Below are 26731 nucleotides of genomic sequence, written 5' to 3'. Positions count from 1 at the left end.
CGGGAGGGGATGGGCTGTCTTCCTTAAGCGGTTCGTCACTGCCAGGGGCCCCAAGAAGCACTTGCAGTGTGACACGGTGCTGAAGCACTGGATGCTTGGCAGACTAGCAGGTGTACATGCACCTCGTCCATCGACAGGTCCCCACAAGATGAGGGAACGTCTCCCCATCATCACCTTCCTCGGGAGTAAACTCAAGTACACCTTGACTGGAGACGAGGGAAAGGAGAAGTGTACGCAGCGCTTCATCAGAATCGACAGCAAGGTTCGAGCGGACGTCACATACCCTGCTGGCTTCATGGATGTCACCGGCATCGAGAAGACAGGTGAGCATTTCCGCCTGGTCTGTGACACCAAGGGCTGTTTTGCTGTTCACCGTATCACAGCGGAAGAGGCAAAACACAAGTCGTACAAAGGGAATCCCACTCCTGGTGACTCATGACGCTCGTACCACCTGCTACCCAGACCCTCTCATCAAGGTGAACGACACAGTGCAGACTGACTTAGGGACGGGCGAATTCGACAAAGGCAAATGTGTGTATGGTGACCGTGGGGCCAACCTTGACTGTGCTGGTGGGATCATCAAAAGGGAAAGACATCCTGTTTCTTTTCACGTGGTGCGTGTGAAGGATGCCAACGGCAACAGCTTTGCCATGAGGTTTTCCAACATTTTTGTCATTGGCAAAGGAAATAAAACTTGGATTTCCCGCCCCAGGGGAAAGGGCATCTGACTTACTACTGCTGAAGAGACAGACAAGAGGCTGACAGCTAAACAGAGCAGCCTGGCTGAACTGCTGTGAGGTTGCTTTTCTTTGAATAAACAATGAATTCTCAAAAAAAAAAAAAAACCTATAAAAATATTTTGAAAAAAACAAGAAGATACGCAAAGGCGATCCTGTGTACCCCCCTCCCTTGTTAAAGGTACTGGAATGGAAACTGGACTACTGCTAACCACCAGGTTATGGGATGGAACGCTCAGGGCACTCATGAAGGATTAGGGTTACTCACGTAACAAGACAGAGGACATTAAGGAAAGAACCCGCTAAAGGAAAAAACAGGAGTTCTAATGTTCCTCATTTTAAAGCAAAACAAGATGCAGATCGTGAGCAGTGTTCTTTCTCCTTAGAATGCTTCTCACCCAGCTGCTGGGGGGAAATAACAATCAGCATGGGAAAGTCAGCACTGAAGGCTGAGCAGCACACATGCCAACCAAGGTGGCACCTCGGGTGTGGTGACTTAGAGAAGAACGAAAAGATTAACTAGTTCCCTGCACTAACGCCTATGCAGGACCACACCCTTCTTTCCTTCAGCCTCCGGAACCACGGACGGAGGTGATTTCCTCCACCATGTTTCTGGCGGAGCTCAGGTGGCTAAGAAAGGAGTGTTAGAAAAGTCAAGGCAGTGATTTTCTTTGTTAAATAAACTTTTTATTTTGGAACAGTTTTAGATTTATAGAAAAGTTGCAAAGATGACACAGTTGCTGGTTCCCCCCACTGTTAACATCTTTCATTACCATGGTACGTTTGTCACAACCAAGAAAACACCACTGGGTACTCACTAACCACCCTTTATTTATTTGTATTTCACCAGTTTTTTCATTAATACCCTCTTTCTGTTTGAGGATCTAATCCAAGGTAGCACATTGCATTTAGCTGTGATAAGATCATGAATTTTTAATCCTTGTATAGACTCCTCAAATGTGTGGTTTTCAGCCTCACACTGCTCCCCTAATCCACGGCATCTGTCCTTTGCTTACCCTTATCATTGTCAGTGGTCCAGGGAACCATATGAATTGACATAAACACCATTAGAAGGTAGGCCATTATGCCCCTTTGACAAAAAAGTACTACGCTCACTGCTTAATGGGCACAGGATTTCCTTTTGGGTTGATAAAATCTTTTGGAATTACATAGAGGTAGTTGTTGCACAACATTGTGAATATATTAAAAGCCAAGGATTTGTTCACTTTAAATGAGTTGCTCCCTGGCATGCCTTGGACATCTCTCACGGTGGGAATAACCTGGGCCAAGCATTTAAAATCATGTCTCTCCTCTGCATCAATCCCTTCAGTGTTTTCTTACTGAACTGAGAATAAAATCCAAGTTCTGTACCACGGCCTGGAGGCACCTGCCTGACCCAGGTCTTGCCTCCCACGGCCACATCATCCCCGCATGTGCTGCATCAAGTCGGCTTCCATCTGTTCTGAGAACACGCCAGGCCCTTCCTCAACACAAGCTTGCTGGGCTGCTGCTTTCATTGCCTGGGAATCCCTTTCTGTGGCTTTCCCCATAGCTGGCTCCTTCTCACACGGCCTGCCTCAGTGTAAGTCTCCCATGAAGGCCTCCTCTGACCACCCTAATCCGAAGGAGACCCCTCCTGTTGTTCCCAGTCACCAGCCCTACCGACCAGCTGAGCCACCTTACCTCTTTATGAGGCTTCCATCTATTTTCCCCTGTATTCCTAGCACCTAGCACAGTGCCTGGTACCTGGCAAAAGGACTCAGTAATTAGTTGCTGTTGAACTCGATGAGGGAATGAAATCATAACCAGCTCTCTACCATTTGCACTACTGGACGAGAGCAGAGACAGAAGATGGACGAGAAGAGAAGAAGCTGGCTGTGGCCCTGCAGGGAGCTGGCCCTGTTGCTGTGGGGGCTGGCAGCGAGACGCCCATCAGCCGCAGGGACTGAGTTGGTCCAGGGAAGGGACGCTTCACCATCAGCACCCATGGATTTTCTCTAGCTACTTTTCATTTTTTCTAGCATTTCCCATACAGTTTTTCAAAAGGAAGCCCAGTATCTGAAAAAGATACCACCAGGCGTCAAGTGGAGGTACAGGTGGGAGCAGGGCAAGGTGGGGGCAGGGCCAGCTGCCTCCCTCAGCCCATCCCTCGGGCACCTGCGCAGACCACTAGGGCTCTGAGAAACTGAGTTTCAAAACTGTGTTGAGCTTGGAACAACTCAGAATTCTTTTTTACGTATAGTAAAATTCATCTTTTGTAGGTACATAGTTCTATGAGTTTTGACAAATGTGTACCGTTGTGCAATCACCACCACAATTAAGACACAGAATATGTATTGGTCCGTTTCTGTTGCTTACAACAAAATACTTGGAACTGGTTAAGTTATAAAGAAAACAAAATTTATTGCTTACAGTTTCTGAGGTTGGGAAGTCCAAAGTCCATCTGGTGGTGGCAACAGTGACCCAGGGGTCTCACATTGCAAGATGGCAGAAGTAGAGAGAGCAGAGAGAGAGAGACAGACTCTCCTTTTAAAGCCCTCAGAACCACGTCCCTGACCACCATTTGTAATCCATTCACTACTGCACGGACCTACAATCCAATCACCTCTTCAAGGCTCCACCTTTCAATAACCATAATAGGATTTCCCACCCTCTTAACAGTCACAGTGGGGGCTAACACATAAAATGTGGGGGACACAATTCAAGCTTCAATGTTTTAGGGGGACATAATTCAACCCACTACAGGATATTTCCACCACCCCAACATGTTCTCTTGTGCCCCTCTGGGGTCAATCCCCTGCTCCCATCTCCTGATAACCACCAATCTGATTTTTGTCCCTAAGGTTTTGTTTTCTCCAGAATGTTCTATAAACGGAATCATACACTGAGCAGCCTTTTATGTTTGACTTTTTACACTTTTTAAAAAGCCTCTGATTTGAAACCAATGTTTATACCTCAAAGCATTCATGTTTTCTGAATGTCTCTTGAGTGAGAAGCAAAATGTAAAACTTACCTTCTGGAATACTTGATAGTTGGATTTGGACCATATATCAAGCTGGGAAGAAAAGAGATAAAAATCATCAGCAGAATTTTGGACTTGAAGAAATGATATTGAAATTACTGTTACCCCTATTAAACTTGAAAAAAATTAAAACATTCTGATTACAGAACAATAGGATCTCTGGGCTGAGAAGTATCTTAAATGTCCTGCTTAAATTTCTTACTAGGCTATAGGTGATTTAAGGAAACTAAATGAAGAGATGGAGGGGAATCACCTTGAGGTATTTGTTGCTCCCAACGCCCTGATGAACTGAGTACCTTGCTCCCCTTTCTAACCTTGATTCCTACCACAGCTCTCTCGCATTACTCATTGTGCCAAGGTCAATCCTGCCTCAGGACCCTTGCACCTGCTGTGCTCTTTGCCTGGATTGTTAACCCTCACATGGCTCCTCCCACACTTCCTTTAGCTCAAATGTCACTTTATCAGAGAGGCATTTCCCAGTTATCCTATCAAAATATTATTCCCAATACCTGTTGTCTTGATTCTCTTTATGCTTTCAAACTTTAAAATTTTCATAACACCTATACTGCCTGAAGCTCTATTATTTCTTTGTTGACTATCTGACTTGCCCACAGCAACATAAGCTCAGTGAGAGCAAGAAGCTTGTCTTCCTCCCCAGGTCCTGGAACAGGACCTGGCCCATTGTGGGAATCCGCAGGTCTTTGCTGAGTGGAGAAAACCTGCAGTGTCCAGCTGCTGAGTTGATTCCATGTCAAACACCAAAAGAGGCCCCGCACAACACATGCACTCTCATTCAATCTCTAGAACAAGCCCACATGGCAGATCCCATCAGCAACCTTACTTTGCAGAGGACGAGACAATGGTTCAGAGCCATTCCAAAGCCCAAGGTTATCATCTGTAGAGGCTTCTTACAGGTGGTCTCACCTGGAGGTGCTCAAACCTGGCTGGGCATCAGATGCCCCTAGGGGGATTTTTTTTTTTTTTTAAATATACAGATTCCTTGGTCCCTCCCCTGGAGTGTCTAAATTAGTGGGTTTACAGTGGGCCCAAGAGCCTGTTCCCTCTTTTGTTTATTTTGTTAGCAGTGCTCCTCAGGTTGAGAGTACCTGATCTAGGGTACTACTACTTTTCAAATGGGGAAGCTGGAAGTCCAAGATACAATGTGGGTAGGGTTTGGAATAAACCCTGTCTAGTCCTCCTCTGGCCACACTTGGTCACACATAGGGTACTTTAGAATGTGGCTCATTCTAAACAAAACCATTTTGGTTTTGCAGGTTTGCATGATAAACCAAATCAATACCTTCCCACTATTTCAGGAATTTGGAACAAATTACATATGGCAATAGTAATTACCCCCAAAACAGTGCTGGGAGATAGTTCAAGGATAGTGCTGATTAAATGAGGAAGCCATTAGTATGTCCCATAGGTGCTAAAACGTTGACTTTAATATATGAGTTCAAGAGCTGAGCATACTGAAACACCTCGTTGAGGTGTTTGGAACCTGCCTTTGGGGTTGGCCTGTGGTCAAGACAGAAACCTGAGACACAGCTGTTTAGGCCTGCATGTGTGTTACTGATTTTGGAGCACCAGGGGTGCATGAGGAGCAATCAGATGGCAGACTCCTTTAAGAAGATAGGAGTGTCCAAGATCAAGGTGTCAGGAAAAAAAAAAAATACAGAAGAAGTGTTGCATTTGACCTGGGACACTTCAGAATTCTGTTTCTATTCTGAGGAAAAACACCAAAACTTGGCTTTCTGAAAACAGTCCCTGAAAATCAAAAGTTGGGCTGTGAACAGGCATATTCAGTTCTCCCCCGCTTCTTTCTGTTCACAATTAGTTTCGTGTAAATTTCACTGTTTGAAAACTTCTAGGACAGTAGAGAAAGTTAAGATGATTCTAAGGAGCTGCTCTGAACCTCTGCAGGGCTCCTCCTGGAGAGAGTGGAGGTTTAGTTAACCCAACTCCAGCATAAATAATGGAAGAACTTTGACTGATCAAGTATCCATTCATTTGGCCTGGAAAACATACCTCAAACTCAGCCACTTCTCCCCATCCCCGCTGCGTGTACCATCTCCTTCCCGGATTTCCACAAAAGCCCCAAATGGGCCCTCCTCCTTCTACTCTGGCTAAACTGCTCTCCAGAAAGGTGTTGTCAATTTTCAGCCAATGCCTCCCACTTAAACCAATGGATGGGAGGAATTTTAAAAATCTTCAGGCATTAGAATTTTAATTCAACGGGTTAACAATCTGTCAGGGGAAATGTGACATGCTACCTTCAGATAACTCTGAAGGAAACCTCACAAGAAACATATGTAATTAATTCCCAGCATTATCAGTTCTGTTGAAGAAAACTACTGTCAGGCAGCTGGTCATATCTGGCAGGATAAGTCAGGTTCGTACCACTTTCTCAGTGCAGCAGTTTAGCCCAGGGCTTAACAAATGCAGCATTTAAAGATTATTCACGGTTGCAGGAGGAGTAAGAATGACTTTTTGCATCTTTTAGTTCTAACAAAATCACTGCCAACATGACAGGGAGATGCCAATGATTCTAAACCAAATTTTAGGAGGAGTAAAGTCAGTGTCTGAACTTAGAACTAATATAGTTCTCCTTCCATTGTAAGCCCACAGCTGTTCCTTCTGGAGTTCTCCACTGTTTATCCTTCCTACCTGTTCACATCACACATAAGCAGACCAAGACATTAACACAGAGCCATGAAGAAACGAAAGAGGAGGAAGAATCTGCATAGATTAAAAAGTTATGGTGTTGGGCCGGCCCCATGGCTCACTTGGGAGAGTGCGGCGCTGATAGCGCCGAGGCCACGGGTTTGGATCCTATATAGGGATGGCCGGTGCGCTCACTGGCTGAGCGTGGTGCGGACCACACTGTGCTGAGGGTTGCAACCCCCTTACCGGTCAGGAAAAAAAAAAAAAAAAAAAAAAGTTATAGTTTTTATTTAAGAGAGAAAATTATAAAAAACCTTCAGGATCTGCAAAATGTTTTAATAAAAAAATCACCTAGAGAAAAATATGCATACGTTTAATTAAGAGATGGACTCTCCAGCCTAATTGTGGATTCTCAAAACACACAAGGCTTATTCAAAGTGAGGATGTTGCTCTTTTTGAAAGGAGAATAAGATATATTATTCAAGACCCCAGGGAACAGTTCCTCCCATCTGGGACAGGGGACCTGAGACAATACAGTCTGTTTACCTGGTGCACATGGGTAAGAAAGGGATCCGATAACAATGGGTTCCCCTTTTGCTGGGAACGCCACAGCAGATGGTTTGTACCTGATTTTCTGCTAGATTTATGCCAAAGAAAGCCATTTAAACAAGCATTCTGGAGTCAATGCCCTGCCTCTCCTCAGGGCCAGGAAGATTTCAGAAATTCATTTCAGGGAGCCAGGACTGATCTGAGTGAATATTTATTAGCTTCAGGTTATTTGCTGCAAAGGCAGACATGGCTACCAGGTTTTTGCTGGCTGTAATATTCAAAGAAGGAGCATTCTGGAAGCTTCAAACCTTCAGCCTGATGAACAAGAAATTATTCTGAACTATAGTGTCAGGAAAAAGAAAGTGAAGCACTCCTCAGTATTCTGGCAAGCGTTAGAGAGCTGAAAACAGAAAAGTCAACCTTGTGGTAATTGGTGGCTGAATCTGCAGTCTTAGGAGCAGCCTCCTGGACTCTGGGGATTGGAATAAGTATTTTAGGGGTGGGAATATGTCTTTTCTCAGATGCAATGAAAGCAGCTCCCCAGATGACCAACTGCTTTAGCACAGACACATCTGCTCTCAGGACAAAGACTAAGGTATTAAGAGACCTCTCGATGCATGAACTAGTGAAAGTAAATGACAAATCACATTTATTCATTGAAAAGAACAGTCAGAATGACCCGACATCAGCAGGCAAGGTAATCCTAATTTCAGTGATGACTACCACCATCTCCCCTCCATCACCGCCAGCGAGGGCAGATGACATTTACTGACGACTAGTGTTCGGCCTGCACTTTCCCCGCATTATCTTTTTAAATCCTTCTAGCAATAGCATAAAGATGATGAAATCATTTCCAATTCACAGATAAGGAAACTGAGGCTCAGAGAAGTTAAGCCACTTGTCCACTGTCACATAGTTAATGTGTGGTGTGCTCTTCAAAACCAGGTCTGTGTCCAGAGGCCCAGCTCGTACCCTGGGAGGAAGAGACTGCCTTTCGGCTAGACTTCAGATGCAATGTGGACTCTCAGCAGCCCGAAGCTGTCACATGCACAGCTCTTCTGGTGGCACTCTTGGAAAGTTCAGCATTACAAATATGCTTGGAGGCCTGCTGCGGTGACGATCCTCACTGCTAAAATTCATTTAGCAGCAAGTGAAAATTTTGGCAGCTTATCCGAAAGTTATCAATTTTTTACTTCATTTTAAGAATTAGTGCAATGAATTTTAAATGATCTAAAATGAACACTTCCAAATAAAACTCATAAGTCACGCAGGGGTTTCAACTTTTAAAGCTTCTATTTAGTAGCTTCATCTTGTAGGGTCAACAGGTGACAGACATGTCAGTTTGGGTAGAATGCTACAAACCAGCAATAGTGATGGATTTCTCCATGGTTCCCCAGGTTTTCAAAACAATAAACTTCTGGGTGGACCTCTTCTTAAGCCTGCTTACCTTCCCCGGAGAATAAAGGAACGAACAAGTCTCACCAAAGAACACAGAGTTACTGGTCTATTATTCTTCAACTTTTCACTTTCAATCAGGACATGCATTTGTTACTAAAAAACTGCTGAAAGCACAATTTCAGGGCATCCTCTGCATATGAATTAAACTGGATTCCCCTTTCCCTGGCTTTCACCCTTCCCCCCAGAAGTAACAAGAGGCCATTTTTCTGAAGGTCGTCTGAACAATTTCAAAGTGGATAACAAATCAAAATGTTCCCTGCATCTAATATCAAACGGGCCTGATGCCAACGCTTATTAGAGAAATCAGATTCAAGCTTCCCCCAACCCCCTCGACCCAAACACACACACACATCCAACTTTGAAGTGCGAAGAATGTGGGGATCAGAAATTACCCTGGAGACAGCTCGGGCTGTCTTTGAAGGTTTCCTTTGATACCACCATTTCTTTTCCTCTCTTACGCTGGGAGGCTAAAAGCTGCCTTTTTTATTGATACGGGGTAATTAATGAAGCTATAGCATTAACATAACCTAAATCCCCTAATAAGATAAATTCAGCCGAGACACTAATATTTTTTCAGCTAAGCCTGACTGATATAAAATCAGGACAATGGCCAGGTATTCACCTTAAATCCTGCCTTTTAACATGCTGAGTCATGGCACTTGCTACTCCCTGATTACAATGAATAGCAGTTGGTAATTCTTAAAAGCATTTTTATTTTTTATTAGAGGAATCAGGTTACTGATGCTTGGTATAAAACATGTATCACAGGTAAAGAAACAGGACATTAGGGTAGAGGTGGTGGTTGTTACTGCAAAAAGTACGAAGTGACAGCCTTGCTGGGATAAATTCTGATGGAGAAAAAACCTGCCGGGCCTGGAGGGTTGGGTGGCGCTGGGCCGCTACTACAGCAGGAGGGATAATTAAACCTTTAGAATGTGCTGGTTGCTTAGGGTTTGGAGGACACAGACAATCACACAGGCATAAGCTAAGCCCAGAGGAGGCTTTCTGAGCCACACCCAGTGCATCAGGGGCTATGCTCCAGGACGCTGCAGCAAAATGCCCCCTGCAACCATATAGGCACCAACTCAGCAAATGCGGGGTGCGCCTCTGGAACAGCAAAACTGCAGGCCACCGTTTGTTCCTGTAGGCCACACCTCAAGTCCAATGGCTCCTTCCAAAGGTTACATTTTATTTGGGATGTGTCAGACACTTCAGCATATTAACTGTACTACTGCCTCTATGTATATAAATACATACCAGGACCCACATACACCCCAGTATCAGTACTCAAAATAGAACACTAATAGTGTCTGCATGGTTTTATTTTTATCATTTGTAAAGTGCTCTGAAAAAAGGGGGCTAATCAAATTAGCTAGGATTAGGTTCTGGGCAGAGCAGTCATTTGAGAGCTTTTCTACCAAATGCGGTCAATGCACCCTCAAAATAACAAACGTGGCTTGATCCTGTCTTGCTGTTTCCTTTCGGGTCCCTGCTTACCACTTGGGCCAGTATGTGCAGTTGTAAAAGGGGACGTGAGGCTTCCTGTCCCACCACATTTCATCAACCATAGTCCAATTCAGGTTCCTAAGTGCACAGCTGCTTTCTTTCTGATGAAAAGAAGCCACCCTAACCTCTCCTCAGGAGACTGTGTGTGTGTGAGCTCCTGTGTGTCCGTTACTCTTTGATTTATTTATGACTTCAATTCCTGCTGCTTCTTTTAGTGCCCATTTCTCATTTTTGACTCCCCACTTTTCCATTCCAGCTAAAACATTTTCATATCCCAAGTAGGTTTTTTCATTATCTGTTCCCACACACGACTGGGCTTCTACTGAGTTCTAGGTGCTAAGGTATATGCTCGGGAGACAGAGTCATAGGACAGAGTCTGTGCCCCCGAGGAGCTCCTGGTAGATGCGGTTCTCAGATCTGGCTCTGCGTGGCTGCGGGCAAGTTACTTTACCATTCTAGGTCTCAGTTTCTTTATCTGCAAAATGAGTCTAATAGCAGCACCTGGGTCATGATACTGTTAGGAGAATTTGATAACCACCGTAGACAGTTGGCTTAGCGTAACTCCTACCAGACCAGTATACTTTAGTGTAGGGAAAGTGAAGGAAAATGGTCAGGGCCCCTCAGATGTTCAGAATCTTGCCGAGCAAGATTTGATGTAAACATGCACGTGCGCCCAGCTGTTCCTTGGCTAAAGTCTAATGTAATTGTGTACGTGCGCCCAGGTGTCCTGGGTTATGGATTTGAGTATAAAGGACGAGTGGCTCTGGTCCACAGCTGCCCCTGTCCCCAGGATGCTCCGGGGGGGGGGGAGCCGCTAGTGGTGCTGGAGACTGTTGCTGCCAGCTGTTGTTGCCGGTGCCCCCAGGACCCTCCGAGAGGCCACTGCTGCAGCTACTGCTGCCACTGTTGCCGACTGAGCTCCTGTCATCTGCTAGTGGCTCCCGGGATCTTTCCCAACTACTAGTGTGGACCTGCATATGACGGGTCTGGTGACCCAGCCTGGCATGTGAGGAGTCTGTGATCCAGTCTATACAACGGGTTTGAAGGGTCTGTGGGTTCTAACCCCTAGCCCTAGCAACACAATTGGAAAACTTAGTGTAACTAAAATAATGGAACATTTGGCTTTAGTTATGAAATGCCTAGCTATACAATTAGCATAGCTATTGCCTCAACCTGACAACTGGCATAGTTGTGTAGCTTTACAGTTAGTATTATTAGTATTTTAATTAACTGTGTTGGGAAAATATAGGAAAAATGGTCAGGGCCCCTCAGATGTTGAGAATCTTGCTGAGCATTTGATGTAAATAGGCATATGTGCTCAGGTGTTCCTTGGTTATCATCTAGTGTAATTGCGCATGTGCATCCAGGTGTCCTGGGTTATGGACTTAAGTAAAAGGATGAGTGGCTCTGACCCATGGTGCCTCCCAGCCCCACGATGCCCCCACGTGGGGGGGGGGGGGGCATGGGGAGGCCACTACTGCTGCTGGAGGCTGCTGCTGCTAGTGCCCCCGGGACTCTCTGCAAGGCTGCTGCTGCTGCTGAGGAAGCTGAGGACTGAGCTCATGTTATCTGCCAACAGTTCGTGGAATCTTTCCCAATTACCTAGCATGGACCTGCGTGTGAGGGGTCTGGTGATCCAGCCTGGCATGTGAGGGGTCTGGTGACCCAGTCTGTACAGTGGGTTTGGAGGCCCTGAGCCCTCTAACAATGTAAACAGGAACTTAGTATAACTAAAATAACTAAAACAACGGAACAGGCCTTTACCTGCCCTGCAAAGGAGACTAGATTTTATTCTTCATGTCAGCGTTTTCAGAAGCGTTCTGCAAAATACTAATGTCACAATATTCTCCAAGAATAAAGGAAGAAAAATTTGGTGGCCAAGTAAAGGAAACACTGCTATATACTCTTGAGAGATTCATAAGGCACATAAGCCAACTTAAGGCTCTAGGAACCTCTACAGTAAAAAAAAAACCTAAGAAACTTTCTCTCGCCCACAGCTTCTCAGACTTGTTTGACCCTGGGCAGCTTTGCGCCTAACGGCTATTAACACCTACTTTCCCACTTTGGGGAAGGCTGCGCTTTGGGCAATGGGGAGATGGTGAAAAGCAAGAGAATCACACGTGTGGCTGTGTTATTTTAGGAAGACAGCTCTGGAAGCCAAATGAAGGACGGACTGTGGGAGGGAGGTAAGACTGGAGACTAGAAGTGAGGCGGCTAGTACAGATATTCAGTTCAGAAATAATGAGAACGTAAAAGAAGGGAAGATGGACAGGAGGGGCCCAATTTGAGAGAGATTTAAGCAGGAGAATTGCCAGTACCTGCTGACAGACGAGCCATGGGGGATGAGGGGAAGGAAGGTTTGAGCAATTAGACGGGATACGGTTAACCAAGACAAGGGCGGGAGGAGAGAAATTGAAGTTAGGAAACATGTTGAGTTTAGCTTTAGACAGGCTGAATTTGAGAAACATCCGGAGAGGGGAGGTCTGACTTAGACACATCACGTGTGATCCCTGTGTTGGGGCCGCAGACGACGGGGGCTGGGGGAATGGGCCGAAGGAGAAGAGAACCTGGGGAAGATGGACAGGAAGGAACTATCTGAAGCAGCTGAGGAGTCATCAGACAGAAGTTTTAGCAGTATACACATGAGACTATTTTCTAATCCCCTTGTCTTAGCATAGGATAAAAATAGTACCAGTTATCACTTACTGAGTATTCATTAGGTGGCTAAGTGCTTTATATGTATTATTTGGGACACCTTCAGTATGGGGCAATTAAATAGAATGCTAAAAGTATCAGGCAAAGTCGGTAGAATCTCCATTCCTTAAACTCTAAATTCCGTGTGTGCTTTACTTGTACCCTGAATTTGGCAACTCTAGTAGCACGGCCCTGAATATTCCTTCACTTTTTAGGTATTTGTTCTTTATATCCCCAATTCACTTAAGCCCTTGGCGAGCGAGGGCTGTGTTTCATACCAGGTGTGACTATAAAGCTGTCAACCTTGAGAACGCCCAACAAGAACGGCATCTCCAGGTGCCGACCGTGGCCTCTGCGCTAGGGCGCACACCGCTCCCGCGCTGCTGCTGCTGATCAGCGCTGTGGCGCCCCCTTCTGGAGCTGCCTGTCAGTTCACAGGCCACGCACACAGGCCATGCTGCGTGACCACCCGCTTACTCTCCACGCTTGCTCCACAGACATTTGAATTTTCCAAAAAGAAAAAGGAAATCTGCCCGCGTCAAGTGATTTGTTGTCAATTGGGAGACTTAGGAGAACTTGGCAAAGTCCTTGGAGTTCAAGCAGCTTCTCACACAGGCAACACTCATGCAGAATGTGGAAATGCTGGGTTACTTGCTCAAAAACCTCATGACATCACGGGCCACACCTCTTATAAAACACACTGCTTTGTGCTAAACCACATTTATTACCTTTTTTTGAAGAACATTCTATTCTCATTATAATGTGGCCGTTGGGTGGTAAATGTTGGTACTAACAAACTTTAAGATTTTAATGAGATTCATGAGAGAAAGAAAAGCTCTCGAGAGCGGGGAGACGGGCTTAGTGCTGGGTGGGTATCTCGGGCAGTGTGCTCATTACACTCTGGAAGCAAACACAATGAAGGCTGTCAGCTCTCATGAACATGCCCTGCTGCTGTCCACAGAGCCATATGGAAAGTGCATGGTCAAAAGAAATTAGGGGTTGCATGGGTGAACTTCCCATGAAACAAATCCCCTATGGAAATAACTTTCTTCTTTCAATAGCAGTATTCAGTATGTGCCACTGCAGATAAGCAACTTCCTGAGGGCTACTTGTTTAGTTTCATGGAAAAAGAGCATCATCAGGTTGTGCCAAACTAACTTGAATTTTCCTCCTGGTTCTGGGGAAAGCAAGCTGCTGAACCCTGGGCTATTGATGTGCTGCTTGACTTGGAGAAAAAAATCCATCTCCTCAGAAGACATGTTTAATGAGGCAACTGGGGTCTAAGGTGATAAATTAGAAATTCAACTAAGGGCATCAGGCTTAGAGGAAAAAGTAGAAGCTTGATGAAAAATGCAAGCAGAGAGAATGAGATGTTTTTTTGTAAAATGTTCATTTTCATACAGACAAATTATGTTGACCATTTCAGCTATGGTGGCTAGTTTTTGATGTCATTCATCTGGGACTTTACTTCATTGGTTCGGGATACAGAAAATAAGAGAAAAACAAGACTCCAGAACACTTACTTTGCCGTCTTCTGTGTAGACATTTTCATTATACCCCTTTACTATTGTTCGATCAATGAATAGGCTCCGCATGACAACGATCACTTTCAGCACCTTTCCCAAGGTCACCTGTCAAAACATGTGCACGCAAACATGAAAGCTTACACTTGAACATGCAAATCACACAGATTTGGGCAAGACTATAAGAAGAAGAAATGATCATCTGTCCATCCTGTTTCTAAGAGATGCACCAGAGGACATTCTGTGGGAAGGCAAGGTGCTTACCCCTGTGCTATTTATCCTAAAGCACTGAGAACAAGCTCTCAATCACGCGAGTTCCTCCTATAATTACTTAAAGATGTTGCAGGCCCCAACCCATCTAACTACTCTGAATTTATTCATATTTTTGGCTTATAAATTATCAACATAAGTTTCATATGTTTACCTATCTGCTGGATAAAGTAAAAATTTCTTTTCCCCATTCCCCCACTCCATTTTAAAATTTTCTTCCTTAAAGGCTGGGATCCTATAATTATGGCATTCTAGGATTTAGTGAGCACATTTGTTTTCATGCTATGTCATAGCCCTATATATATATCCATGGAACATGTAGAGAGTACAATATAGAGAGTAAAGGCGGCACCAAATACCCCTCGGTTGAACTACCTATTTATAACAGCTGGCAAACAGTAAAAAAGCAATACCAAATAAAGTCCGAAGGTAAAAAAAAAAAAAAAAAAAAGTAGCTGAATTTTATTTCCAAAAAAGAAACATGATCCTGGAAATACATTTAAGTGCTTTCACTCTCTTAGAACCTAAGCACGTATTATCGGTTTAAAAAAAAAAAAAAACTAAAAAAAGTACAGTTTTGTATATGCCAGGGAAAAAGGAACCTGCTATACTTGCTGGAATAGGCTCAGCACCAAGAACAGAAACAGCACCTTCCTTTCTTTTAGGGACTCGCACAACTCTTCCCATATTTTGCTAAGCCGCTTCTTTTCATTTCATAGATGAGAACCTGGAGGCAGACCCAGCCCAGGACCCACCCAAGGCCCACGGTCAAAGGTTGTTCTGATGGGGCTTTGACATCACAGAATTCGCTGACAGAAAGCCCTGCTGGTCTGCATAAGTGCCTCAGCCCCAAACAGCAATCCTGATCCTTTGACCCCAACCTGTTATTAGTTTCTGGGGATGTCACCTTCGACCATCCTTTTCCTTTATTTCCCCCTTCCTTGCTGTTTTTCCACTGACTGTCTTCAGTAATAACCAGCTCTTTCCTTGATTAGTCCTGGGTATCAGTGAACACCCCAACATCTGCTTCCTTCAGTGACTTTAAGTGTTGGGTTGATGTCTCTATTTTTGTATGCCTAAATCTGTACAAACTATAAACAGGGAAAGAAAAAGATATAGATTTGTTTATATTTAGGGAATGCTAATAAAAGCATCTTATTTCTGTACAGTACTTTAAAATGTCATCACATCATATAACATTCAATAGGTCTTTTTTTTTTGGTAACTAAAAATTACTATTTGTTTGGATCCCACACCAGCCAGCCTCCAGAAAAAAAAAAAAAAAAGAAAGAAAAAAACCCCTACTATTTAAGGGTGCCAGTAAACCACAAAGGTAGGATCAGCGACTCTGTCTTTAGTTAACATTGGAAGGGAGGGAGAGAGGGAGAGCAACTGTGTTATAGTTTTGTAATAATAAGCACTGAAATCAACAGCCTCTTATTAGGCTAACGCGGAGGCAGGTCCAACGTCTCTCCTCCAGAAGGGTTAGTTATCTAATAAGCGTAAATAACCAAGCAGTTGTTTCCTAAAAACACCAAAGCCTAGCTGACTTTAACTGATAAATTTAAGTTTCTTAAGATGGATTTCAGAAACACACTAAAGATGCCAGGATTTTTATATTTAATTTTGTTTTAAAAGTTAAGTTTGGTATTTTAAAGTTAACTAATATTCAAAAAGCTAAAAAATAAATGTTTATTATGGAAAAATTTTAAATGAGAGAAAAGAAGATGATGATTATTCATAGTCTTCCCATTCAAAGATCATCACCATTGACACTGTCAGGCACCTATCGCTTCTTGGCCTTTTGGCTAAGATCAAGTGTAACGTTTTCAGGTACTTCTTTTCAATCTTATCACCAAAGATTTATGGTTTCTGAGTTTTTGAAGGGTTATAATTAAAACTATATTCAAGGGTACTTTAAAAAGTTCATGGAAAAACAGAATTAAAAGATAATACAAATCTTTCCACAAACTTTTTGAAGTATCCTCATATATAATTTCAAATCAAATTTTCACTTAAAATGATGACATGAGCATTGTTCCACATTGCTATGCAGTCTTCAAAAGTCACGTGACATGAGCATGGTAGTCTGCTGAGTGAACACATTCTTCTTTAACCACTCTCCTACTGGCAAGCATTTAAGTTGCATCCAGGTTTCCCCTCATATATATTTTTTTCTAAGATAAATATTGTAGAAACCCCTGATATAAATGTGGTGCATGGGAACTTTGTTCACAAAGCCTTCCCTGCGTTTGGGATTATTTCCTTACGCAAGATCTGTGGAACTGCGATTATGGGGGCAAACAGTACAAATATTTGAAGGCTTTTCATACAATCTGCCAAACTACTAATCACAAAGGTTATGTCAACTGGACAGATACAAACACAACTATTTCACTCCATTCTTGTCAGCAATGGGAGCTGTTAAATCAAAACAAAACACAGTCATGTGTCGCTTACCTACGGGGATACATTCTGAGAAGTCACAGTGAGGCGATTTCGTCCTTTTGCGCACACTACAGCGTGTACTTACACAAACCCACGTGGAATAGCCTACCGCACACCTCGGCTGTATGATATGGCCACTGTGGTATATGCCCCCACCAGAAGTACTGAATTAATTGATGTTTTAAAACCTTTTATTATGGAAGATTTTTAAAATATACATAAAAGTGAATAAAATAGCATAAAGAACCCCCATGGATCCAGCCACTACTCTTGGCACTCTGTGTCACTTCCACCTTCTTTTCCTTTCCTGTGGTATTTTGAAACAACCGCCACAGTATCATTTCATCTGTAAATATTTCAGTCCTTCTAAAAGGGCTCGGAAAACAAAAAAGCATAACCACACGCAATCCTGCATCTAAAACAACAATTCTCCAATATTATCAAACATTCAATTCAGTCAGTGTTCAAATTTCCAAGCCTCATGAATGCCATTTTTTAGAAAGTTTGCTCATATCAGGACCCAAATATGGCCCACACACTGCGACTGGTTGACATGTCCATAAGCCTCTAAGCTAAAGGTGTCTCCCTCTCTCGCCCTCCCCCACTTTACTTGTTGAAGAAACTGGGTTATCTTCTACAGTTTTCCACAGTCTGGATTTTGCTGATGGTGTCCCTGCTGTGTACTTTAACATGTTCCTCATTACTCTATACTTCCTGCAAATTGGTAATTAGATGAGACTTAGGTTTGATTTTTTTTTGGCAAGACTATTTCTGGGGCTGTAGTAGTTTATGGACAGTCAGTATTGTGAAGTCCTGCTCTGGTTTACTTTTAGTATCTTTCAAATCTGTGAAGCTCTATGAAGTTTGCCAATTCTCATTTTTTACAAAGTCAAAAGGACCCTGGTGGTTCATTTAAGCTGGACAGGCATAGAATTATGGCTTTTCGCATTTTTAATACAGTCATAATGACACTATCTATACACACAATTTTGAAGCCTAACATTTTGGGGCTTTGGAATCAGGTCTCAGCCCCGCTACCAGAAGGCTTGGCCCAGTTACCTACCTTCTCTGAGCATCAGTTTCTTCCCGTCTGAATGGAGATAATGATACCTCCATCTTGGAATGACGGTGAGAAGCCAACGGGACAATGCACCGATGATAAGGGCATGGCATAGGGCCTGGCAAAGAAGAGCTTCTCAGGGGCAGCTGTTGTTACTTGGCCCAAATTCTTGTTTGGACTTTGCAGAGGGGAAGATCTGAAGCCAGTGAACATCAAAGCTGGGATAAGAACTGTCGCTGGCTCCAGCTCAGTGAACTTGCCACTCAGGTTAATCTTCCATCCTTCTGTCATATCTGTGGCTGAAGGGAAGCTGCAGGGCATGGAAGGATGAACCAAACTGTGGGGTCTGATGAATGACTACTGAGCAGAGAGAGTCTGCAAGCCTGAGGGGCAGGCAGTGTTGAGGAAGATGTGGAGCTTCCAGCATGGCTGATCTAGCCAAACCTCACTAACCCCAGAGACAGCTATTTAGTGTGAAGTTCAAGTCCTGCACATGCCACTTGCAGGCAGCGTGACCCGGGGCAAGTCAGACAACTGCCTGTGTCTGTTTACTCAGCTGTGAAACGGGGAAGGGCCTGCTGGGGAAAGGAGAGGAGACAACCCATGTAAAGCATGGCTAGAAGCATGGCTTTGCTTCCTCGAGGGCATGGTGTGGAGAAAGGTAGTGTGAGCCCTCTGAGTTCTGCCATCACCACGGAGCTTAATGCACGTTCTCTAACATGCTTTCCAGGCTGAACCTCACTCTGCAATGATTCAGATGCTCACGTATCTGGAATGTGCCAGTTTCTAATGTATCTGGATGCACCAGGGTATAGTGACCTTGGACTTTGGATAGGCCGCTATGCCAGTGCCTCATATACAGGCTGATGGGCATCCTTCCACCAACTAGCTGATGCTGGCCCCAGTCAGAAGCAAAGCACCCACTGACAGGGGTGATAGGTCGGTTCTTGGCAACTGCTATGGGATAACACAGATAAAAGCTAATGCCATCTGGTAATGGAGCAGGCTTGCTGTTGCCAAGGTAACACTTTTCTATATACCCAGCAGCACATTTCCAAGGAGCTCACTCACTACTCTTCCTGCGTCTGGCCCAGTGAGTGTTCAAGTGGCACACTGTAAAGAGAGTGAAGGGAGCACTATGTGCTTCAGAGCAGCAGCCAGGGTGCACCTGAGGAGGAAGCGGGGTTGGCCTCCCACGCTGGCCATCACCCTTCTGGGGAGGTGCACTCAGACATGCTGTCACTATCCCATCAGGGTAGCTGCATTCTGGGCAGCTGGGGCTGAAACTGGTGGTCTTCTCTTCGTGGTCTTGCAGCAGCTGCCCACCAAGCTATATTCCACTAACAGAATTTCCCATTCACTGTGGCAAGCCAAGTCATAAGACAGGAAAGAAAAAGTGGGAGGAAAGTTGAGGATAATAGAAAAAAATATTTAGTTCAGCTCTGCCACTAACTGATGTCTAACAAAAGCCTAACAAATCTGGTGTTTGAAATGTTATCTCTGCTGGTAGACCATGTGAGCTTAGGTGAGAGAAGCTGATCACTTAAAATCTTATTCTTCCAGAGCTTGTGAGGAAAAAGAACTGTGAAACTGAGCAGTACCTGTGTCTAGGACTGAGGGGAGGTGAGCTGACCAAAAGCAGACACCAGGACCAGAAGGCATCCCTGACTGGGCAGAACGCACGGGTATGGGAGGTGAAGGAGGTAGTACAGGATTCGTCATTCAGACTAACGGCTGCATGTCTGAGCCCTAAGGTGGGGAGGGGGGTGTGTCATAAAAAAAGAAAACGCCAACTATTCATATAAAGCCATCCACAAACGTTATTTTCCACATATAAACAAGGTAAAAGTCTGATAAGTAGGTACACTTAAGGGGTCTGCTGTAATTTACATAATGGTTTTCAAAGTGTAGTTAGAAGGAAAAGAAGAGAAAAGAAAAGAAAGGAAGAAAGAGGGAGAGACAGAAAGAAGGGGAGAGGGAGCGGGGCTGGGAGGGAGGGAGGCAAAGGCATGCACACCTAAAGGAGGGTTAGAAAGGGTTACTTATTGCAGTAAGTGATGGTATTATGTGCAGCACCGGGCAAGGACACTGACTCAGAGAATCATAACTGTAGAGCTGAAAGGATTTAGAAGTCATTTTCTTCAACTCTCCTATTTTTAAAGGGGTAAACTGAGGCCTAGGGAGGTTAAAAAGTATAAATATGGCTCCCACCTTAAAGGAGGTGACAAAGTTGACATGTGCCTGATGTCACTGGCAGCAACCTAAGCGCTTCATCCCATGAGGCTCACGGCACACTTTGGGGTCTTGAGGGAGGGAGGGCATGGCATCGCCAAGCTGTCTGGCACGATCAGAAAACGCTTCTGTGCCTGCCCAAGTTACTGCATGTTTTAAAAGGGTGCAGTTGGTGCACAGAGGAACAACCCCAAATGGTGATCCATGAGACATTCCTCCAGGAGATCTTAGATGGGGTTGTGAAAAAATGTTCAGTGCCACCCAGGCTTTCACTGGCTCCTGGGGGGTCTTCCCTCCAGATAGTGCAGAGTCTCCCCTTTGCTCTTTAACAAGGACAGGTGCATGCACACGGGGCTGCAGCTCTCTCATTTCCATTTTCAATAGAAGGAAGCTGAAGTTTCAAAGGATTTTAGTCCAAGGTCACTAATTTTCTGTGTAGGAACAGAAGCTGCCTCTTGCTGTTTCCCCACCTCCTGCCTGGCCCATTACCCCACATGGGTGTCAATAATCATAAGGGATGGTGACCACAGAGACTTGAACCATCTAATCCTCCAGCCACCCAGCAATCTTCTCTAGGACTCTGCTAAGTGGCTCAAAACCTTACTTTGCAAGACTCCTGGCTTCCCTCACAAATGGCTTTATACACACACTCCTGACCCCATCTGTAAGACGCTAATAAAGTGCTTGCTTCATCTAATTTTAGCGGTTTTTTAAAAAGTTAGCACTCTGAATTCTGCCCAGCTGCTGGGTATGTGTGTAGTCCTGACAGAACCATGCTGGGCAGAATTGTTCTCTTAACAGCAGGCCTTGAGAAGCTGCAGCAGCAAGGGGGACGAGCGAAACTGCTGTTGCTTCTTTCCAGGAAAACCGTAAAACTGGCTATAGCCAAGAGAAAAGCGAGACAGATCAGCTCTGAAAGGCTGCAACTCTGGCAGAGCCGGGCAGAGAAGATAAACTGTCACACCTGGGAAGAGGAGGCCACTAGCTCTGCAGAGAGCAGGACAGTAACCAAATCATAAAAAGAAAATGGGGCTATGTGACTTGGAAATCAAGAGGTCAAACTGAGAGACTGTCAAAGATAAAAGTGACATGCTTCCATGCTGAAGGTCACTCATTTTGCTCAACAGACCGGATCCAGTTGTGCCTCTGGTGACAAAATGCAATGCCATGCAGTGTGACAGAAGAGAGGAAAAATGGAACCAGGAAGCAGCTCCCACATATGGACTAGATTTGAGATACAAAGTTGCGTTACAGCCCCAAGAGGTGAATTATGTTTTTCCCTGACAAGGACCCAGGAAAAACGTCTACCCACAAGTCAGAAAACCAACTTACCAGCAAGGCAGGAGAGCACAAGAGTTACAGTTATGGGGTCTGGGCTGGGGCTAGATCTTGGCCCTCCCCCTTCCTGGCTGCGTGGCCTTGGGCAAATTACTCACCCACTTTACGCCACAGTTTTCTCACCTGTGGACCCGGGAGGCAGTGCCCCCATGTGCGTGGGAAGTGCTTAGCACTGAGACTGAATAATGGCTCAGCCAGTGATCAGGCTAGGTTATTCCCTGCAGTCCCCTTGACAGCGTGGGGTAAGAGCCAGGGCTCTGAAGCCCCAGACCAAGCTCAGATTCTGCCTCTGCCATATATGGAGCAACATGGCCCTGGGAAAAGCAATCCTTGTAGGCTTTGGCTTTCTCATCTCCAAAATGGAAGCCTCCACAAGAATTGGACAGCCAGTGCTGGCAAGTGTCCCGAAGAGTCACTACTGGCACCCAGTGGGCACTCAACTGCACGGGAGCAATGATTAACACCACCGTGGTCATTATTTTTAATAATTACTAAACACCCTGCCTCATAAGACAAGGCTTATTTCTCATGAGGTGGTCTATTTCACTAATGAGTGAACTGGAATCACTTCCTAATGAACCAGCAACGTTAACAGTTCAGGCACTTAGTTTTCCTTAACTCACTCCTCCCTTCTAAATTCAAGACTGCCCTGGTTATGGGGGAATTTCATCACAGAGGACTTACCCATTTGCCAAGTGTCACTAAAAGGTTTCATGACAAGGAAGGGTTAAGAAATAATTTTCCACTTCACGTTATAAATAGAAAATTCTTCCCAATCTGCCCACTTTGTCTCCCTCAACAATAACAAACAAACACTGCCACACAATGCGTGGGGACCTGTGCCTCCTCATCCCGGACCTGGGCTGCCTCTGCGCTTCCCTTGCACGGTTACGAAAAATCCCCTCTCCCACTGTCAAAATAAAATGAATTCATTTAATTTGTAAAACATATTCAAACATATAACATATGGCCCTTCCAGGGAAAGAGAGTACAGAGCTAATGCCAATGCCTGCACAAAAAAAAGGGCGTCCGATTCCAGAAAGACCTTACTTGAATGAGGCAGAACACAGGTTAACTTGTCCAAACGGGAAGCTACTGTTTTCTGCATCAAACTGAAAACGTTGAGTTTCTCCAAAGATATTTGAAGAGGAGTCCTTGACAGCACACACCCTCTACCTGTACTTTGTACTGCACGTGACAGTGATGAAGGCCATCTCACACAGAGTTCCCATCTTGCTGAAATTACCTGCCAGCCAGGGAGACAGCTGGACCAGGGGTAGGCATCGGATCCAAGGGTAACCCCACACAGTGGCCTGGTATGGGAGGCGCTGCCCCATATTGGCTAGGACAATTAAATGGCCTCCTCCCAGAATCTGGACTGGAGAACATGGAGTAGATTGGGAATGGGAACCCAAAATAGCACTACCACAGAAGGAGGTCATCCACGAATGGGGCGGGGGGAAGAAGGGATGGGGAAGGAGAAAGGAGAGACAGACAGACAGACAGATGCACATCGCAGTCTAGAGCCACCTTGGACTGTAAATGGCTGGCCCTTCCAGTTCCTTCCTTCCTTCCATCCACCCAACAAATATTTGTTAAAAACATTTGTGTGCAGGCTAGGCATTAAGTATCCAGAGAGATAAATTAAATAGTTATTCACAGAGCTAACGGGCTAATGGAGGAGACAGGCAGCAAATAAGTGTACAATTTAAATAAAGAAATATAAATTGCAAAGAGTTATGAAGGAAATGAACAAAATGGGGACAGCTTAAAGAGAGATTATTTAGGTAATACCTATGTGTGAGAAAATGTCATTTAGATCAGATCATTCGATTATCCACTTGTTCATTCATTCACTCAAATATTTATTAAGCACCCACTGTGTGCCAGTGTTGTTCTAAGGATTGGGAGTGGAGCAGGGAACAAAACAATGTCTGCTGTCATGCTAGTACATTCTTGCAATGGGGAGGAGGTTGTGGGCAGACAATAAACAAACAAAAATATGAACATAGTCTGTGTGGGGCTATGAAGACTATAAAGCTGGACAAGGGGGTTGGCTTCAGTTTGGTTGAAACCTACCAGGTAAGACCAAAGTAGTCCACACCAGGTGCTGGGGGAGGGCAGGCTGGGTGGAAAGAGAAATGTGTGCAAAGGCCTGGTGTCCAGGTAACAGAAAGGGCGGGCAGGCAAGAGAGTGGCCTGCGCTGGGCCAAGGCAGGCCAGGGGACCATGAACGGTCTGCGAGGCTCTGACAAGGAGCGTAGTTCTGTCTGGTGAAATGGGAAGCTGCTGCAGGCTTTCTGCAGAGGAATGACACATCTGACGTGTGCTTTGATAAAACACCCCCAGCTGCTTTGAGGAGGAATCAAGAGAAGAAACGGGGAGACCCCAAGAGAGGATGATGGTAGCTTCAGCTAGGGCGGTGGTGGGAAGGAAGGTGAGAAGCCAGAGGATTTAAGAGTTGACATCATTTGCTGATGGACTGTATATGAGAGGTGAGAAAAAGGGGGAAACTATGGAAGCTTCAGGTAAATGGTTTTGTTATTTCCTGAGATGAGATAAGGAAGAAGGGGGAAAAAAAACAGGGAGGGGGAAAATCACTTCCTTTTACTAAGTTTAAGATACTTTTGAAATATCTAACTGAAGACATGTTAAATGGGCAGTTTAGAGACCAGGACTCACTGCCGAAGGCTGGGCTGAAGATTTTATGTATGGTTTTATGAACGATCATAGCAGGCCCTCTTTTTCAAGGTGGCCTCCATGAATCTCAGATGAGCTGAAGGCTAATCCTACAGTCACACACCTGAGCAGCACCGTCTCGGCTCTGCGGTGCTCAGGCATACTCTTCTCCAAAAGACAAGGGCCCGCGGACTTAAACAGGAACTGTCCCCTTGATAAGACAGATTCAAGTCCAGGTGAAGGTGGGCCCCACACAGATCTGCCACCTGCCACTTGCATTAGAATGGTACCACAGTGCCCTATGTGGCAAACTTGGCCCTATCACATCTCTACTTCTTCTGTTGATACCGTTAGGCAGCATTTGGCTTTTTAATATTTCGTCTGTAGGATGTATGCCAACTTGACCTTGATGTAGAAAATTTTAATTCAGATCAATATGTTGACAAGGTCACTTTAAAATCCAATTAATATGAATGGGAAAATATGCCCCACAGTTCTGTGAGCTGAAAATGGAATAGTTGCAAGTAACAACAACAAAAGAGACATCTACACAACCCTGTTGGGCTTCTTCTGTGTTTGATAATGCAGCTATCTGTGTCCTTAACATGCGGGAGTTAGAATACTGAAAAAAAAAAATTTTTTTTTTGCTTCTATTTAAGGTAGTTTAAAATTAAACTGTAGTTTGTTTGAAGAAATACATAAAATGTACTGAAAACTGAGTTCCTAAAGCCTGATTTTAAATAAAGTAAACCCTGGACTTCCACTTACCCAGGAATCCCTAGAGAAATCTAATGCTTTAATGTAGTTTGAATAGTAGTAATTTGCATTTATATAGAATACATTTACAAAACTATTTGCAATGATAACCATAACATAAGGGGAAACTGAGGCTTAGGTGTTTAAGAATCTTGTTTATTCCCAAAAGCATTATACAACCAGGACTCGGCACTTCCTTCTCAGATCTGCCTCCTCTACCCTCATTTTACTCCTGATTAATGAGAAAATCGTATTTTATACCAAGAATTAGAGAGTAACGCAACAAAGGATAGGAGTATGTTGTTGTTCCTGGGTTCTTCAGTGTTGTTCTCTTTTCTTCTGTTTCTTTGCTATCCCATTTGGAATCTCAGCTTTTCTACCCTTAAACCAGGTTAGAACAGAACATAAATGATTAAGCATCTGCCCAAAGAAGACAAAATTGCTTTGTAATTGTCAAGGAACTACTGCAAATTTTGTAAAATTGGAGTGTGATATTAGGGGTGCCAGTGAAATATCATAAACCTATTTCTCAATTTATTCTTCATTTGGATATTTGAAAAAAAAGGAAAAAAGGCTGCTGAAGGCCTGGAACTGAGTTCTACAAGGCAAGTCCCATATTTTGCATGTTTTTTTCAGCATCCTAGGGAATCCTCACTGACTTGAAGTATAGATGTCCTGCAATGCAGGGCTGAAAAGAAAGTTTCCTCCTAAACACAGCCAACTGAGGTCACAAGACAATTGTGTGAGTGTGTCTGTTCACCTTTACAGATTACATTGCAGCAACAAATTAAAGCAGCCCAACTCTCTGCAGCCAAAGGACAAGCTGGTGCCTTGCATCATGTCTGCTCTGTCCTTCCCTCCTGGACTGGTTCAGAGGATCATTTTACATTCTCCTTTACTTGAAATAACACAAACCAGCAGACTTCCCATCTGCCCCCTCCCTAAACCTCCAGTTATCTCATCTGCTGCTAGTATTGATGCTCTTCACACACTCATTATTCTTTAATGATGCCTGTTTGTAAATAGCAAGATGGGATGCAATTAAACCATGAGAGGCTAAATAAACACACATACTAATTAGGATCTTTACAAGAGACTTTTTTCATGTATAGACTGAAATTTACCTTTCATTAATCTAACTTAATTGCAATAGCGCACCAATAAAGAGTCAACACAAATTAAGTGCTTTAAATGATTTCCCCATATTAAGGGTAAGCAAGTGATCCTTCCTTTGGGTAACAAGCCCTGGTCTGCAGGAGGAGGGGACTAAATGGGAAAATGTGTCACTAAGCACTAGGAAAAGGAATTTGGCAGTAAGATAGGTATTGTACCATTATCAGAATGCTAGCGCTTCAGATGGCCAAAGTTATTTGAGGTCAAGGTCAGAGGTTCAAAGTGCAGCCTCACCCCTCCTGTGAGTCAACCAGCTCTGCTCGGTTCCATGGTAGCAGACATCACCTCCTACATTTGTCAACTTTCTGTCACTGGTTCCAAGAGAGAAGGAGAAAGGGTTTGGATTAATCCGTTCAAATCCATTCCCACTCCTAGAATAATAATGCCCAGGAACATTTGCTTTGTGGCAAGGCAGTAGATATTTCTGTCTGAAAAGGACATCTGTTATTTGCAGGAAAAGAAAAGTTCTCATGTTTTAACCTTTGACTCTAGAAGGTGTGAAAGATTATACACATTTGTCAAGTGACTTGAAGCAGAATATGATGGCTTATCAACATTAGATGTAATCTTTTAGCAAATACCCCAGGGCACCTAACAATTTATTCATTCAACAAATGCTGAC

The 26731-nt window shown here is 44.2% G+C and overlaps 1 protein-coding gene and 1 pseudogene across 2 annotated transcripts in view; one reads left to right on the top strand and one right to left on the bottom strand.

The window, feature by feature from the left end:
* The window catches only part of MED27 (mediator complex subunit 27), a 203333-nt gene that overhangs the window by 19371 nt on the left and 157231 nt on the right, over window positions 1–26731 (bottom strand). For both annotated transcript variants that reach the window (XM_063082283.1, XM_063082284.1), the window contains exons 5-6: window positions 14154–14261; window positions 3751–3792 (exon numbers count right to left, since the gene is read on the bottom strand). In XM_063082283.1, the coding sequence (XP_062938353.1) occupies window positions 3751–3792; window positions 14154–14261 (150 nt within the window). The remainder of the gene's footprint in view (window positions 1–3750; window positions 3793–14153; window positions 14262–26731) is intronic.
* LOC134366092 (small ribosomal subunit protein eS4-like) lies at window positions 47–797 on the top strand (annotated as a pseudogene).

This window comes from Cynocephalus volans, chromosome 17 (assembly GCF_027409185.1).
Source record: "Cynocephalus volans isolate mCynVol1 chromosome 17, mCynVol1.pri, whole genome shotgun sequence".
Lineage (NCBI taxonomy): Eukaryota > Metazoa > Chordata > Mammalia > Dermoptera > Cynocephalidae > Cynocephalus > Cynocephalus volans.
This window is presented reverse-complemented; position numbering and strand designations above follow the sequence as displayed.